Here is an 18410-nt window from a genome sequence, read left to right on the forward strand (position 1 = left end):
AAATCTATGCCTAAACATAACCTTAACCTAACCCTAACAAAAACTAATCGTGGTAACAGCGGGATTCGAACTCGGGAGCTTAGAGTATATATATGAATAGAGAAGGCACCCAGAGGAAATCTTGAGGCGAAATGGACATAGTGGCCGAATGAAGGTATTGCAGCCTGGCCCCAAACACATGAACGCGCTGTCCGTTGACTAACATTGTACACGTTCACGACGGACGACGCTCGTGCGCGTTCAACGGCAGCGCGTTCATGTGTTTGGGGCCACTCACCATTGCAATCCGTCCCAGAATGCACTCTGTTCCTACCAGGAAGGAGGAGTGAATCCGCCTCATGCGCTTTTGAGCAACTTAATGCAAGTGGATGGGAGGAGAACTCGGGTGTCTTCTCTATAGATATATAACTCTATGCTCGGGAGGTGTGGATTGGAAGGCAATGAAACTATGAGTATACAGACTATACGCTATAGAGCATTATGTCTAATGTCTACTCTACATAATCTAAATTACATACATTAAGCCTTTGCTTACGCCTGTAAGGTCGTCAAGGTTAGTGCAAGTTATACGGCTAAGGTGGAGTCTGAAGGAGAGTGTTCAGACTACGGCGGAAGATTGATTGCAATGGGAAGTTCATTCCATTTTTGGAGCCAGAAGGGAGAAGAGTCTGCATGGAGCAAAGGAGGGGGGGGGGGGGGGGATCAGACCTTAGCACCATGGTACAGACTCTGGGCACACCTAAGCTTCCATACGCGGCCAAAAGCCGCTGTGTGCCTGCGTCTCTTCCGGGTTTTTAGACAGCTGGTGGATGGAAACGAAGCTCCACAAACCCAGCTGAATGCCGCTGGGGCAAGCTTTTCTGGGAATCTGGAAATCTGCCGCGGGCCCCTTCCCATCGTCCATATACGGAGCTGGCCTGTTCTGACCTCACAACACTCCATATTTGGGCATGCCTGACACAGAACTCCACAAGATGGCTGCATATACTCCATATTTGGGCATGCCTTACAAATAACTCCATATATGGGCATAAAAGGGACTAAGGGAGACAGACATATCTGGGTGGGGCTAGCATTTCCAACTTGCATCGTTCCAAGTAGTCCAGTTCCCAACGGGCACCGCCGTAGAGGCTCCAATGCATAATCCAGTGCGCTGCGCACCGGGTGTGCCGACTGAGTGACCCTACCCTGAAGCTGGGGTTGTCCGGTGTGAATGCGTCACAGCTGTGGTCGTTCGTAAATAACTTAAATAAGGCACACTGAACGCACTCTGTGACGTCACCGCCCACCACACTCAACAAACTGACCACATTCCCGGTTAGCATTTCCGAACACACCCCATGTGTCACGCATACCCTCTATTGCCCAACTCGATTATGCCCCGCCACCTCTATTATCCCCCCCCGTGACGTCATGTGGCAGCCAGGTTTATGGACTTTTTATATGACATCATTGTGCATGCCCAAAGGCTCCCCACCTGTGATTTCTAGTTATTATTTGCATCCTTTTTTGATCCTATATGTGGATCATCATCACACATGAAATCACAGGTTCTTTAGCGAGTTTCAGCAGGAACAGTATTTTTGTTGTCATTATTATTATTATAATTATTAACCTAATTATTATGTCATGTTTATTTAAGTGCAAATTCATTATTATTATTATTAATTAATCATGGCATTAACAGAAAAGATACACTAGGCCTAGTACCAATTGTGCAAAAATATTATATATCTGATAAAGACCTGACAGGCTGACATAATGATTTATATTATACAAAATGATTATACAAACCAATGTAACAACAATGTAATAAATTCTTACCAACAAAACAAACGGTGTTTCACTGCGCCAGTGCGCCTAGCTTGCAGCACATTTCCAAGTAGATTGCAGGCTGAAGTGGGAACTTCGGCGCTATGGATGCTGACTGACTACTACTGGTGTCAGCGCGGAACCTTTCTGTTGGGGATGTTTAGCAAAGACGGAAGGTTTTCGAAGTTGCACAGTCAGTGACCTGAACTGCTCTGCTGTCAATAAGATACGAGCCTGCTTACCAAGCTGCTTACCTGCCGAGTAAGCTCTCTATTATTACTAATTATTCATGAATAAGGATGAAATTATGAATGGAAGGCCTTGACTTGAGTATGCATGTTTAAAAGTATCCGTGTGTTGACAGTGTAACTCAATGGAATAATAATGTATCCGGTATCTGTAATGTATCTGGTATAGCCCGGGCCCGCCGGTGGAGTGCAGTACTTTCATCCGACGGAGCATTGGTCCGAACGACAACCTACCTCCTCCCTCACCCTAACCCTAACCTCCCCCGGGGCAGACACCTAAACCTAACCGCAACCCTCTCCCGGCCCGCAGCGCACCTCGGATGATAGTATGCCTCCCCCACCGGTGGACATCGAACAGGGTCAATTCACGTTATTGTTTATTATGATGCAACACCACCATCATCCATTAACTTTTGAGCAGTGGCGTAGGGAGGTCATGGTGGGCCCCGGTGCGAGAATATTTTGTAGGCCCCCCACCACCGCCATAAACAAGTGTGCGTGCGCGCGCCCATGCACACACACACACACACACACACACACACACACACACACACACACACACACACACACACACACACACACACTAGGTATAGACTAACATTACAGGTGAGGTGACCGGCCACACAATTAAATTATTCAATTACATTCAAAGGGCCTTTATTGGCATGAGAACATATGGTACAGCATTGAGTAAACTCGTCCACTCACAGTTAACAGTCTTTGTATTGAGTTTGTGCTTGAAATGTACTGTAATTCTGCAAAAATATTTCAATCACTCATTAAAACCAGCCTTTCAGCACCACATGCAGACAGCACCAGCTTCCAAGCTCAGTGTCCATATATTCATCAATAAACAACCTGCCCTGACTTGGGCACAAAAACAAAACTACCACAGCCTGATGTCTCCAAACTATCAAACATAAATAAATAAAAACACAGCTCATTTCCTCATTATATGCAGTGTTGGGCATCGTTACTTTCTAAAGTAACGTCGTTAGGTTACTGGATTACTGCCCATAAAAATAATCCCTTGCCGTTACAGATTACCTTCTGAGAAAAGTAACAAGTTAGATTATTTTCCGTTATTTTCCGTTACCAGACAATTAAAACCCATTTTTTTTAAACGAGAATGATACACACCATGAACTGACCATAGACAATATATCCCCTTTACAGCTCTCTCTTTATTAACGAATATAAGTCGCCACAATCGCCAGCCTATACACGTAGGACTGGACAGAAAGAGCTAGTGCAGAGATAGTACAGACATTCAGACAATACCATAAGGCTGTTGCGCTGCGCTCTGATGCCCTCTCCACACCGCGCACCGTTGCGCATGAACAACAACAACAACTCCACGTGTACCCACGACGACCCACGTATGAATTAGATAGTTTATAAGAAATGGCACGGCGGCCATCCTTGCAGGCAGTGAGTAACATAATGAGAATCCTGTAGGCTGTGTAACCTGTTCATTTTGGGGGGCATCAACAACAGCCTGTTGATGATGAATGATACTATGAAACTTAACAATTAATTTACTAGTACTCACCTAATGACGCCGCCACGGAGGATATACCATGTTTAACGTAATTCCAAAGTGTTTAGCCTACATTGTTTAAGTCATAGACGCATGCGGTTTTGGCTAAAAGCATGTTGTTTGTATTATTCCACTACCACCCCGGTCCGGCACTACCACTGTCATGGTAGCTACCCTACAACCGAAACAACTTCCTCTTCCTCTTCAAAATAAAAGCTACTTGTATCAATACTTTTATTTCTTAAGTGAACTACAGGATGTAGTAGACGCAGGATGTATATTACATGGTATAGTGGGCTTGGAAGGATACATCACACAGAAGTTTAACCCCTTACCGACCGGCCACAGCCCACAGCTATTTCATTCACAAAACAGCGGCCCGTCAGCTGTTTCTTTTCTTTTTTCCCCTTCCCCTCATGGGCCCCTAGGGGGCGCTGGGCCCCAGTGCACTGCACTGGCTGCACCCCCTTATGCTACGCCAGTGCTTTTGAGTGAAGGCAGATTGCTTGCTGGATTGGTTGTCATTGGATATATGTGTGTGTGTGAAGGGATCTTGTAATGTGATCTTGTAACGACAGAGCTTCTTCTTGTTAGAAGTAACTACTCGTGAAGAGATTAGTGTTTATCCTATTACCCAGCTGGCCAACAAGTATCGTTAAGCTTGAAGCTTGTAGTTATTGCTGTGCGTGACTGCGTGTAGCAATGCTGTTTCTTATATACGCCATATGCTTTAAGCTTACACTTGTCTGAATTAACTTAAAATGAGGAATCTAGTTTTCTTTTTTAACTTAAAACACAGCTAAGCTAGGGAAGGCAGAGGGAAGGCAGCTTAGAAAGATTATGCTGTTGTCTGTTGACATATAAAACCATATCCAACAAATTGGGTAGACACCCAAATCTGTGTTTCTATTAAAGGACCACTTCACCACTTTTCAACCAATTCATTTAATTGGTCATCACTAATGATCATGATAAAATAGCACATTTCTTTCTACTCTGTGTCTCATAGGAGGGCTTAGCCCCTTTCAGGACCCTCGGTTAGCTTTCTGAAGTCTGGACGTCGCTGACCTAGGGTCCCTGATCGGTTATTAAGCCCTCCATGGGATGCAGATGTACATACGCTCCGTTCACGGAGAGAGACGCGCCGCTTGAGTGTTGGTGAGATGTTTCAAAGATGCATAACACGGCTATAGGGGACAGAGGAAACGTGGGCGAAATCGCATTAACCGCCGATGCCGTTAAGTATTTTTTTTTTTAAAGTTTTGGCTTCTTTGAAATTCTCTCTGCTTAAAAGAAAGTAGCAATACTCAGCATACTCAGAACACATCTGCGCTATTATTGTATTACGTATCCAAAAATGTATTGCAAGCTTTCATCATTTGACCTCCTTCAGGCATGCTCAAGGATTTTTTTTTTTTTTTTACATTTTACTTTTCGGAGGTCCATGGCTTATGTCTAATATGTTTTGTGATACAGTTGTAGAACATTAAGTAGAATCTGCCTGGTCTCAGGTCTTAATGGCTTAACCTGAAATACAGGTAATGCAAGGCTACAGGAGGGCTGGACATTCAACATGTGTCCCTGTAGTGTACTCTTCTGTCCTTCCTGTACGTCTGGTTCTTGATTCCCAGTTTTATTCAAGGCGCGTGAATTCCGTTTGTGTCCGAGCATAGGCGGTTACACCCTGCCTGCCTGTGATTGGTCTACTGACACTGCCCGTATTGACTGTCCTCCGAGATGCAGGTTACTCCGTGGTGAGATTGAGAAGTAAATAATAGGCTACAAGATTGACAGCTTGACACGCGCGACACGAGCCTTGTAACTAAATTGTTTTATTTTTGTAGAAGAAGCAAACTTATTGTTTATGCCGTTTGCTTTGATACTGTTGATTATCGTGTATTAATCTAATTATAGTAAACTAATATTATTACACTAAAAAGGATAACGTTGAAGGGAAAATAGACCTTTTTATAGTACAATAATGTTTCAAATTCACGCATGCAAACGAATTACACATTTTTTAGGCGCTCCGAATCTTATTTGTGGCAAACAGCAGCAGCGGATACAACGAGGTCTCAACGTTTCGTCCTCTTGCGTCCCTTCTCTCACCCGTCTGAAGGTCTACTACAGCAGCATGGCCCAGGCGGACGGCAGGGTGCTGGCGCTGGGCGCGCTGGCCGGGGTGGCCGGCATCGGCTTGGCCGCGGTCTGGTACCAGAGCCAACGGTCCGGGCCACGAAGATCCTCCTGTCTGTCGGTGGCGGCACATGACGACGAGCAGCGGGCCACCGGCGGCACGATGATGGAGGGGCCCAGCAGCGGAGGTGGGGGCCAGGTCGAGGTCCTGGCCCGTCTGGAGGCCTTGATCCAGTGCGTTTCGGAGCTGAAGGACGAGATGAAGGCGCTGAAAAGCGCTCTGCCCACGCTGCAGGACCACGTGCGGGACGAGCTTGGCTTGGCGGAGGGAGCAGCGGCAGCCGGCGGTGTCCGGACGTTGGGGCCCCTCCACAGGAGCACGCCCACGCGCAGGAGGAGGGCCGTGCGCCGGGCCCTCTCCACAGGAGGAGGAGCCAGGGCCGAGGGGCCGAGCTCAGAGGAGGCAGAGAGCGAGGGCGGGTGAGTACCCTTAAAAAAAGCCACCTCGCTGTGTAGCAGTGTTGATTTCGACAGCAAATTGAGATTTTAGGTAGTTTTTCCAACCATGATGCGCCTTCGTCTGGGCCTTCCAAAGACGTCAGAAGACCCAGTCAAAAGTTATGGCTGAAACATCGGTCAGTTAAACCCATTAAGGGAAAAAAGTCTAACATTTTCACGTCACAGGAGCCCCACAATTATTATGTAATTGGCCGCCGACCCCCATCTCAAAATATTTTGTTCCAGGGACCCCCCAGAAGCAAAGATTTGCGTTAAAAATGTTCACTGTGAAAGAATATATTCAAAGATTTGCACAATGTTTCGAAACTAGCAGATCTACAAGCTCGTAGCGCTACAAGCTTGTATATCTGCTTTTTTGTCAACGGCTAAAGTTTGGTTTAAGTGGTTAATAAAAATAAATATGACATCCTTGGTGTGTGTTAAAATCTGACCACCTCATTTTGGCTGTCAATATGTCACTTAACGACTGAAAACAAAATAGTGACATTAACAATTTAACCTAGAATGACCTAAGAATGTTCACCTCTGATAACCTAGAATAGCGATGCTATGTGGCTAACCCATTTAGACCTGAGGACGATTCTACAAATACCTTCTAAATCCTGACAGTATTCTGAAAAACCTATGTTTCTATGTCAGTGGTTCTCAAACTATTTCATGTCAAGGACCTCCAAAAATATATGTAATTGGCCGCCGACTCCCATCTGAAAATATGTTTTTCCAGTGACCCCCCGGAGGCAAAGAGTTTAGTTCAAAACATTCTCAGCATTCTCACGATTCTTCAAAAATCTGCTATTTTTCAACAGCTAAAGCATAACATAATGCTTAAAACACCAAAAGGGGTTCCCGCCCAAAATGTGCCCTTTTCATGCGCACACCTTTCAAGGCACTAGCCACACGAAGACAACTTAACAAAAAAAAAATTGAGTCGTGCAACCACTCCCTTACGGAGCACCCAGGGCGGGCTGAGCCGAGTCAAGATATTTTAACTTTACTGGCGGGGCGGATTGGGGCGGGTTAAATAATGCAATGTACTGTATATTTTACAAATGATTATTGTTGCCACGAGTCCTGGGAGGAAATTTGCGCACCCTACCGGATTGTTGTGTTGCTGTGCTGGTTGATATCTCCTCTCTCCAATGAATCCCCAAACAGCGCACAGCCACACACGCTCCCAACACGTGTGCATGAGCACACCCTGCAGGCACGTAGCAGTAGCACGGCTGCACACAATTATCATTGTCAACTTTTCTCACCACAACGGACGGACTGTTAAAACCTTTTTTTTACCTTTTCCCTGTGCGTCCTTGAACAGTGGTGAGTTGTGTTTCATGTCTACTTAAGTCATCAGTAAATGGTTGGACTCCATCTTGCCTCTTGTGTTCTGAGTCTTCTGACTCACTCCAGAGCGAGTGAAATATTTTATAACCACCAGCAGTCCTTTCCTTCAGCGCGCACGAGTGTGTGTGACTGTGTGTGTGTGTGTGTTTGTTTGTTTGCACGCACGTGTGTGGAGTGTATAAGTACAAGGAGGACAAGTTAGACAACACTAACGTTTTCAAATAGTTTCTCTTTCTTTAGTGGCGTTTTCTTTCAGCGTCTGTACAGTGACAGTTAGGGCGATATGACAAAATCTCATATCACGATATAGAATTTATTTTATCACGATAACGATATACTCACGATATAACATATTTTTTACGATACCGATTTCTTTTCTAATAGATTTTTGTTCAGGCCGAGTACTTTACTGTACTGTACTTGTGCTGTACTGTACTGTACAAGCTCTCCTCCCTGGCCTCTGTTATGCTGCACAACAGTGACACTTGGTGGTGACAATTGTGCTATTTCCGTGCTCTGGGACAGGGGGACACACATAGCTGTCTATAGACGAATTCAGAAACGGGTCTCATGGTCGCAGCTTACGTATTTCCTGTAGGCGGACTCGACATAGCTGCAGGGTTTAAACCCTCACCAGGCGCACCTCTTCTACTGCAGTGAACGGTAGAGTAACTGATGTTAGTCCCCAATCTTTCTGTTTGATGAACACATGGCTGCTGTACTTCCTCATACTAAGCATTTAAACTAAGTATGAGGTATAAAGTACGGCAGCCCAGCCCTAGTGACAGTCCTGTTGTTATACTGTAAGCTATGTCTGCGACGCACGGGTGAGTCTTTCTTCTCTCCGTTCAACCTCTCTGTCTCCTCTCAATCTGCCATGCGATGCGGTGGTCGGAACGGGACTATGCGTGCTTGCCAGTGATATTATTAGCCTTAGTTTAAGACAGTTTAGAAGCACCTTTTTTGACAAATAAAAGCCGCATTCAAAGACATTTGACGTGCATTTAATGATGGCGGGTTGCGGGCCAGGTCGAGTTGTGAAAATTGATGTGGTGCTGCGGGGCGGGCTGGGCCGAGTCAGATTATTATCACATGCACACCCTGACGGAGTTGCACCACTCACTTCACATGGGCGTGATTTTTGGTTTACAGTCAGGCAAGTAGATTTGTTTGTTATTTTATAGCCTGGCTGAAGGCCAGAATAATATACGTAACGCACATCCTCCTCCTCCTTGGTGCTGAGCCAAACTGTTAAAGGGACACACTTCACCCCTTCTTCAAATTGCAGCCAGATCTTATTTTAATGATGCTTGGATTATAATGAGATGTCAGGAAATTACGTCTTTTATGTATGGACAAAGGAGCTACCAGACTATACTACTGTATAAAAGACGTAATTTCCTGTCATCTCATTTAGACTTGACAAAGACCTCACCGTCGAGTGTCCTGCTTTTTTCCTGGCTGAAGTCCATGCAGGCCATAATGTAATAATTAGCTTGTAGATCGGCTATTTTCAAATGGCCGAAATATATATATTAATGTGTGTTTTTTTTATAATTATCCAAATCTACAAAGTAACTTACTAGTAAGTAATGTTTTCAAATATTTGGATCCAAGATGTAGTGGAGTACAAGTAAAAGTTCTGCCTTTGTGTGTGTGTGTGTGTGTGTGTGTGTGTGTGTGTGTGTGTGTGTGTGTGTGTGTGTGTGTGTGTGTGTGTGTGTGTGTGTGTGTGTGTGTGTGTGTGTGTGTGTGTGTGTGTGTGTGTGTGTGTGTGTGTGTGTGTGTGTGTGTGTGTGTGTGTGTGTGAATGGGTGAATGTAATGCATTGGTGTGTGAATGGGTGAATGTAATGCATAGTCAATCTCTGTAAAGCCTTGGATAAAGGCGCTATATAAAGGCACCATTTAACAGCTCCAATACCGCTGGGTGACCTAAAGTGCTACTGTTGAGCAGCCTACAGGCCCATTCACACTGAGCACTGTAACTATAACAATACGTAAAAAGTATAACTAACAATAAAACTGTACCGTACAGTAGTGGTTCCCAAACTTTTTTGTCAAGGACCCCAAAATATACACTAATTAGCCCACGGACCCCCATTTGAAAAGATATTCCAGTGACACCCCCCCCCCCCCCCCCCATGAGAGAAGAAGTATATGGCTCTAGCAGTGATTCTCAACCATTTTAATTTCAAGGACCCCCCAGTTTGACATAAAATCAATGTTGAGTTACAGACCCATAAGGGGTCCATTTGGTTCCGAACTATAATTTAATAATATAATCCCCGGCCTGGAACTGCCTCAAGGACCCCTGGGGGTCCCCGGATCCCACTTAGGGAACCACTGCCGTTACAGTACAGTGTATTATCACAATAAAAGCATAGTTGCACCGCTCAGTTCGCACGGGTGCCATTTCTAAGGCATGTGCCCATTTGGCATTGCCACCTGGCCTGACTTGCTTATTTTCTGTGGTCTAAATGTGAGGTATGATGAATGCGCCTCAGGTTGTTGGAGGGAGGGAGGGAGCAGCCATAGGAATCTGGTGCCACATGCCCAGTCACCTGTCTCCTATCCACAGCCCAAATACCTTGATCACACGCCAACTTAAAATAACATAAACAACAGATGTCTCTCCTTTAGAATGGACTGCCACTTTAAATGTCATCTTGTGAAAACAAATATTGGCAGTTAAGTGACAATCATTAACCCATTAAATGTTTAGCAGTCAGGCAGGCTTAAGCTTTTTTTTTTTTTTTTGGACACGAGCATAAATTGTATCAAATCTGGGAACGAGAGTACAAATGCAGTTTTGGTCATTCACAAGGGGGTTCCACCGCGCCTCAAGCCTGTTGTATGCCGGTCCGGTGCATCTCAGGAGCAGGACAGGTAACAGGAGGAAGGAAAAACTTTTTGGCCATTCAAGCCGCAAGTGGAGCATGCAGCACCACCGTTCAGGTGTAGCTCGCAGAACCAAGAGCTCAAGCATCCGCCACTCCTGAACGAATTGTCAGGAGTGCTGGGAGTCTGGTGCAACGCACAGGTCCTGGACCTGGTGAGACATAGGAGTGGACCTGGTGAGAGCAGGGGTGGACCTGGTGAGACGTAGGAGGGGCCCAGACAGCCAGGAGTCAATCCACGTGCCAGATTGGTCTACCTACCAGTCCTGGCAGAGTAGTTTGGGAGCGGCGGATTGTGTGGCCCTGGTCCTAATGGGACTGATCGTGCGTGGGTACTAGCTACTGGGACCTAAGTCAGGACTTGATCACCCCGGCTGGGTCACCTGAGTGAGGGGTATGATTTTGCGAGACCCGAAACCCCGATGACCTTGTGATACATCACTGAGGATACGTCCCAGGTGCACCCATGCAATGTTTTTCTAGTCTAGCCCCCACCCCCTAGGGGGGGCTAGACTAGAGGACAGTCAGACTAGAGGACAGTCAGTGACACTTTTTAAATATACTGGACACATGATTGAATAGCTGCACCATTACGGCTAAAATGATAATCTTGATTATTTTGCTGAATATTGTGATCACAACAAGTATGAATCACAATTAATGATATTAATGATACGATGATGTTTGGTGTTATACATTTTCTTAATTTGCTGCTCATATTGTGCTTATCGGTGTAGTTTGGTCAAATGGTATGTAGTAAATAGCCTCTGATGTTATTTTTATAGGTGAACAGACTTTGTTTGTGTTCCCTGTCCCTGGGATTAAGTGCAATGCAACAGAGACATTTAAAAGAAGAAGAAGAAAAAAAGTGCCCTATGTTTGAACAGGGGCTCAAACCTCTCCCCTCTGTAAACATCACTCTCCCCATTTGTTTGAGAGGCAGACAGAAGCGTGAAGAGAGTAAAGTAGACTGCCCTCTGAAAGCCAAGATTCCCAGCTCTTGATTGGCAGGCATCGGCCCTCATCAAACAGCTGTTAATTACAGTACGGGTTATTATGCTTTAAGAGAAATCAAATCACGCACACACACACACACCTTGCGGTAATTGAAGAGCCTTTTCCCTGCGCTCTGTTATTTGTACGAGTGGAGGGCGTGGGGTTTATAGTGTAGTGGGAAAAGGTGCAGCGAAGAAATTCCACCCCCTTAGGGAATGCATGGCGTTCAACCAGAGAGACCAATTAAACCCCCTAATCCTCACATCCATTTAAAGGGCTCTTCCATATCTGTCTTGGAACTTGTTGGAAATCATAGCATAATATCTCCGTGCTAAATGCTCTTATGTAACTAAGAAGAACCCTGATGGTAGTAAGGGTGGGGCAAACGTTGATAAGTAAGTATACTGCACTGTTATATTGCTTTTTGATTCAAAGTAACTGCCTTAAAAATATGACACAGATGTGTGTTTAGGGAGCATTTTACTTTGCTCGAAATAAAGGTCTGTTTGACAGTGTCCGCTGAATGTTGAATGTAAACAATCGTCTTACAGACTCTAAAACTGTATATGGCCTAATACATATTCTGCTGGTTGGGTTTGTGTGCTGTGAGCTGACCACCCAAGTATCCCCGGTCAGAGAGAGTATGAGACACCAAGGTATATTATCAACAAGGTCAGGTTTATTATCTCCTTAATCCATGGTTTCTACAAGCAAGATATAAGAAATGGAATACACATAATTATTAACTATAGCATGACAATGAAGGACCATATTGAATGACAAGTAAATATACACTAGAACATAATGTGAACAATCATAGTATATGGCAAAGTGATCAACATAGCATAGAATACATCGGTCAATACGGTACAGGGGAACAAAGGCTTACTTTGGCCAAGTACGCATGGCTGGAGTAGTGGGTAGACTCAGTGAGGTCTGCAGGTGCTGCATGTTGCCTGTGTGAAGGCTAGAGACTGAGTGAGGAGTGTGGGGTGAGTTGCTGGTTATATGTGTCACACCTAGACTGTGATTGGCCAATGAGTTGAGTGGTGTGATGGCATGGCAAACACATGTGTGATTGTGGATGCAGGGAATGGGGAATGTCCACCAGAAGGCTGCCAATCAGACAGCATGCAGATAATTCACAACATGGCCCATGTACTGACAAATATCATCAAATGGTAGTGCTGCACAATTAATCGAAAACAAATCGAGATCTCGATTCAGACACCTATGGGATCTCATTGCTACATTTGAGCAAGGATTGAGCAGCATTTGTTGGCTGTCCAATTAATTTTAGTTACTCTTATGTTTCTTTCTACAAGAGAGAGACTTTGAGAGAGGGTTAAGTCAAGTCAAGCACTTTGATGTTGTCTGTTTAAAGCCACAGTAGTGGCCTGGGCGGCGGCTGAGCAGTCCAGGCACTCCGGTAATCCAGCCTGGCGGCATGCCGCGGGTTCGAGTCCCGAGCCCGTTTATATTCCACAACTATGCATTTATTATGAGGCAATTTACAGGGGCGTGTACAGATTGGCCTCTTACGGTAAGAACGGAGCTCTGCTTATTTTACTGGAGGTGAATGTTTTTTCAAGCTTCATACTTTTCCAACCTGTGTGTGTGTTTGTTTGGAAACAGGCTTTCTAGTTCCACTAGAGCAAATTGCCGTTTATTCATGTGATAATCTTAGTCATCATATAATATATTTTTAAAGCCAGCTTTGTCTGGCGTGTTTGTAAAGACATCCCAACTGTGACCATTGCTGGCGTGCGCGCTGATTAGATGGGTCTTGCTCAAACATGAGGCTCTAGCAGCACACTTAACACATTTGATCCCGTTGTCCTGATTAATTAATTGCGCGCAATTGACGAGTAGGCTCGTCTTGAGGCGTTTGATATCGCTATTTTCCTTTATTTTTTTAACCACTCGTTGCTATGCACGTTTGCTAGGGCCCCGCCAGCACTGTTTTTCTTTCTGCCATTAGCTTCTGTTGTAGCTGTGGCCTTTGCACGCTCTTTTCTCGGAAACTACGGCACTCTCCGTGGTTTTGAACTCATCTGCGATGTTCGGACTCAGGGGTCTTTTCTGATTATCCGGTGAGCACGATGGGAACATTGGCGTTTTCTAGAGCAAGGATGCACCTCATTTTAGCTCGATTGATGCTATTCTTTAGCATCCAAGATGGCACCCCAAACCAGACTCGCATCCAGGGGGGCAGTCAGACAGATATTTCGTGAAGCCACTAAGGAAATCGGGACTTCCTGAAAGTTCATATAATGGCCTGTTGTGGTGCTGTCATTGGGCCCAAAAAACCCCATACTGTAGCTCCATAGAGGCCCATGTATTTTGGCCCAACTTCACCTAGACTTTATTACCTTAATAAACATGGTCATGAATACTTTCTGCTTCCAGTCACTAGTTTAAAGTCTCATTTCTCATGTCATAATATTCTTTTTGGAAAGTTATGGTCTCATTTATTAAAAAAATTACCATAAAGTCATGTATGTTCTGAGGGGCGTGGCTACCGTTACAGTCTATGAACGGGAGCCACCCCCCGTTCAGTCAAAATAAAAACCAACGAAGAGTAAGGGGGGAAGTCCCGCCTCGATGTCTGGGCCAGCCAATGGCCAGCTGGGCCCAAACGGAGCCAGCCAATGGCCAGCTGGGCCCAAACGGATCTAGAAATATGGCGACTTACAGTGCAAGGAATTACAAGCTTCATTTTACGTTCATGTTAGACCCGGGGAACGCTTTGTCCATATCTTTTACAGTCTATGCTCGCATCACAATAGAATTGCTTCTCATCACGTGGCACCCAAGCGTCATGATACCTCTTTCAGCCAGCAGGCGGCACTCATTGTGTTAATGTGCACAGTGGTGTCGCTCCACCAAACATAGCAGATCTACTGTATGAGTTCACAACAACGCATCACAATTTCACAAATAAGATATTTTCAGCGAGCGACGCCTCGCACGACAACGCATAAATCAGGTTTACATGTGACAATGAGCAGTCGTTGGAAAATGATGAACACAAATGTTTTACTTAAGTAAAAGTATCAATACTGCAATATAGAAATACTCCTCCATTACAAGTAAAAGTAAGTATTGGCATCGAAATGTACTTAAAGTACCAAAAGTAAAAGTTATCATTGTGCAGAATGTCTCCTTTGAAGTTTTTGAATGTACAATCTAATCTAATCTACAAGCTCACAATGGCATCGGCTATTTTCAAATGGCCTAAATGTATATATGTAGGGCAGAAGTGGTTACTGTATGTCCTGTAGTATTAATCAAAATCTACAAAGTAACAAGTAACTAAAGCTGTCAAATAAATGTAGTGGCGTAAAAGTACAATATTCGCCTCTGAGATGTATAGTGGAGTAGAAATAAAAGTATTGAAAATCGGAAATACTCATTTAAAGTACAAATACCTCAAAACTGTACTTAAGTTACAGTACTTAAGTTGATGTACTTAATGTCACAATCTCAACACGCAGGCAGTGTTGCTTGTAAATCAAAGTGATAAAGATTTAGACGCAGCCACTGAAAAGTCGAGAGTTCCCGTTTCGCTTGCTTCCATTCACTCTTCATGTGTCACAACAGCTTCCTCCTCCGTGCTACCTCTACAAGCAGAGAGGCCATCAATCACCGTGACTGTGCGCCGAGCTGTCAGAGACTTCATATAAATGCCTCTTGTAGGAACTTGTAATTCCTCCCCAACAGTTCCCACTGCAGTTTATTCACGTCACACACACCGCTGTATCGCTCAAGGACATTATAACATAACCCCAACGCTCGCTCTAAATAATAACACCATTTATGCTGCCGGCTAGTTGTTGATTTAAGCAGATCAGTTTTGTTTAACAAGAGGCATGTCTGATCATCGCACATAGAAATGTTTATAAAGAGAGAGAAAAGGAACTCATTGTCTGTTTTAGGATTAAACGCTTCTTGCCTAATTATTCAATGATGTCACGGTGTTGAGTGTCCAAGATGGCTCCCTTCAACAGACTTTCTCAAATTTCTCCACTAAAGGCATTTTTCTGTACATTACTAGAACAAACATTGTATGCATTAAGTAAGTAAGTCAGAGAGGCTCATTGCCGGTATCAGCCAGGGTGCGGGAGTCTATCCCCGTTTCACAATGCGCTCGATCTCTGGGAGATGGAATGCTGAGGTGGAGCGCAACAACACCTACCATCAGCTCATCATGCAGTACTTACCGCACGACATCAAGCTCCTCATACGCTGAGTTGGTGGTGCCCGAGTTCGAACCCATGACTTTGCGGTCGGAACGGAAGGCAAGTACTCTACTGACCGAGCTACCCGCACACGAATGCATTAGTCATTTCTCTTGAACGGCATTTGCCACAATCCTGGAGACATTATCTCTGGAGCACAACTTCAATCACCCACAGTTGGCTACAGTATACACTTTCCCTCCAGGGGCATCGTTTATTGAAAGGTTCTTCTCGTGCAAAAAACGAAACCCCTCAAGCTAGTGGTTTGCATTGATTTTCTGCCTCTAATCTGACACCTGTAAATGGTTCCGATGCCGATACTGGTATCGGGTACTCTGGCCGATACCACCCTCAAGTACTCGGAACCGGCCCCGATACTCTGACCCGAGTACCAAAACATTCAATTGACACTAGGCTGAACGATCAATGCTGTTGCATTGATCGTTCAGCCTAGCAAGAACATTCTTTTTCAAAATTGTTTCAGGCTATTATTATTGTGGTAATTGAACATTACAGTATCATTACAAGTACAAGGCATGACATTTAAATGAAATGGGAGAAAAAGGGAGTAAAATAAGTGGTTGTTCAACAAAAATAAGGTACTCATATCGGTACTCGGTATCGGCGTGTACTAAAAATTCAGTGCTCGTACTTGGTCTGAAAAACATGGTATCGGGACAGCTCTCCAAATGTATGCAACTGGGCTTAACATGTTACATCTGAAAGAATTGAGGAGGAAAATGTTATGCCACATGTGTGGTAACTGTCAACATGCACGAGACGTGAACACGCTGGCGGCCTTTGTCGGTTGGCTCTGTTCCTCCTATCAGTTCCAGTGTTTTGCTGAAAAAAGTAATACTTTAGGCCTCGCATCCCATTCCCCACTCCCCGACCGTGCATGCACGCACACACGCATGTACGGACACACGCACGCACATGCACACGTACACGTACACGCACACACGTTGCTTCAGGGGATAAAGCTTTGTAAGAAACTCACACCGTGTCATTGATATTTCTCACCTATGTTTCTTTTTCTTTCAGTCATAAGTGCAGGCGTCCCTCTCTCTCCGCCCTGTTTATGTATATTGTTGGATGTTCTTTGCCTTTAGGCCAGTTTCATTACGAGCCTAAGCCTCTATTGTGTACAATAAGTTTCTTGTGTTAGGGGCTGATATCTGAGGGTAGTTAACCTCATTATGCAATGCAGTGCCTGTCCTTTTGAGGAGACAAATCACAGTATCTCCTGATAAACCTGCTTCGCCAGTGTAGACGAGAGCTGTCGGTGACACCTGTCGGTAACGACCTGGGAGTAATCTAGTGTGAAAGAAACCACGCAGTGTGATTTATCTCGGCCGTAGCGCCGATAATGTCACAACCTGTCTGTCACAGATGAATGCCACCTAATTGTTCGTTGTGTGTTCATTTGTTTCCCTTGCATGCCATTACCTATGACAACAAACGGGGTGCATGCATAGTCGGCCATGACTGAGCCATGATGTCAAGGTGAAGTGAAACCCGATGATGTAATGTCACCGCCACATGGCCGGTTCGGCAGCTGATCTGTTGGAAGCATGGGAAAAGTGGAAGGCGTCTCATAGGCCCCAATGCCCCATACACATACACATGGTCTGTGTGTAACATCCCCCCCCCCCCCCCCCACATTCACGACTTACACAAGTTCATTGATTGTAGAACAGCTTCCCTCCCAATAACGAGTTACACAAGTTATGTTTTCATTGTTTAATTTGCGTTTTGAATACGTTTTAAGACTTAACTGGGTTTCCATCAGACAGAGTGGGATAGGTGACCCGTTTTGATGACGTCATCAGAGAAAGAGCCCAATGCATTCCAATGGCGGCGGTGGCGCGTTCCTCCTCCGCTCTGTTGTTGTGATCGCCACTTTGGATTATTTGACACTGTGACAAGCGATTACACCCTTTTAAAGCGGATTGTCATGAAAAGGAACGATGAAGCGTGGTCGTTCTTCAAAGATTAGTGAAATCCAGGCAGTGAACGTGGCATTGCGATGTAATTAATTCCGCACTAAAACTGTGAACACCCAGTGCCCAGGACGAAGTTTTATCCAAAAGACGAAGTTTATTGATATGAAAACCAATCGCATCGCTCTACAGCATGGAGCGCCCGCCTGTTGCGCAATCCTCGATGTTGCACAGTGGGACGTCATCGCAAATGTCCCCCCCCCCCTATTTGGCCGACGACAACGAAAATCTTAAAACGTTTAATAATCTAAATCTAATCTAAATCATCCCGTCCAATTCTAAGAAAAGATCCTGTGTTAGACGGCCCCCTGCTGTCCAGTCGCTAGTCGCGACTGGATAGATTTAATCATGCCTCCCGTTGTTGTCGATCGCCGTTTTGGCTACATTTAGCTGCTCCAGCCACATCCGGTATAACTTCCGGTCCGTCGGTAAAAGTGCTCCGTTGCTATAAATCACCGTAATAAATTGATATTAAAAAAGGCTTAGAAAAAAGAAAAGCAATGTCTGCGATAAATGAGTTAAACACAGACAAGACGCAGAACATGCATGTGTTCTGTATGCGTGTATGGGGCCTTACAGATTTGATGCTGGTCCAACCGGTCATTGTTGTCATTGTTTCATTGCCCTTGCCACATTAAGCAGTGCACAGGCTTGAATGTAGCCGGAGCTGAATGC

At 44.9% G+C, this 18410-nt stretch overlaps 1 protein-coding gene across 2 annotated transcripts in view; it reads left to right on the forward strand.

Moving 5' to 3' along the window:
- Positions 1 to 2013: 2013 nt before the first annotated feature.
- rmdn2 (regulator of microtubule dynamics 2) overlaps positions 2014 to 18410 on the forward strand; it is a 45351-nt gene continuing 28954 nt past the window's right edge. Inside the window, exons 1-2 of one of the 2 annotated variants that reach the window (XM_083774394.1) lie at positions 2014 to 2073; positions 5720 to 6216. In XM_083774394.1, coding sequence (XP_083630520.1) covers positions 5735 to 6216 — 482 coding nt within the window. In that variant the 5' untranslated portion in view covers positions 2014 to 2073; positions 5720 to 5734. Of the gene's footprint in view, positions 2074 to 5229; positions 5355 to 5719; positions 6217 to 18410 lie in introns of those variants that run through there. The other variant, XM_083774395.1, reaches the window with a different exon arrangement.

The sequence above is a fragment of the Protomyctophum parallelum genome (assembly GCF_964188405.1).
Source record: "Protomyctophum parallelum genome assembly, chromosome: 10".
In the NCBI taxonomy this organism is placed as follows: domain Eukaryota; kingdom Metazoa; phylum Chordata; class Actinopteri; order Myctophiformes; family Myctophidae; genus Protomyctophum; species Protomyctophum parallelum.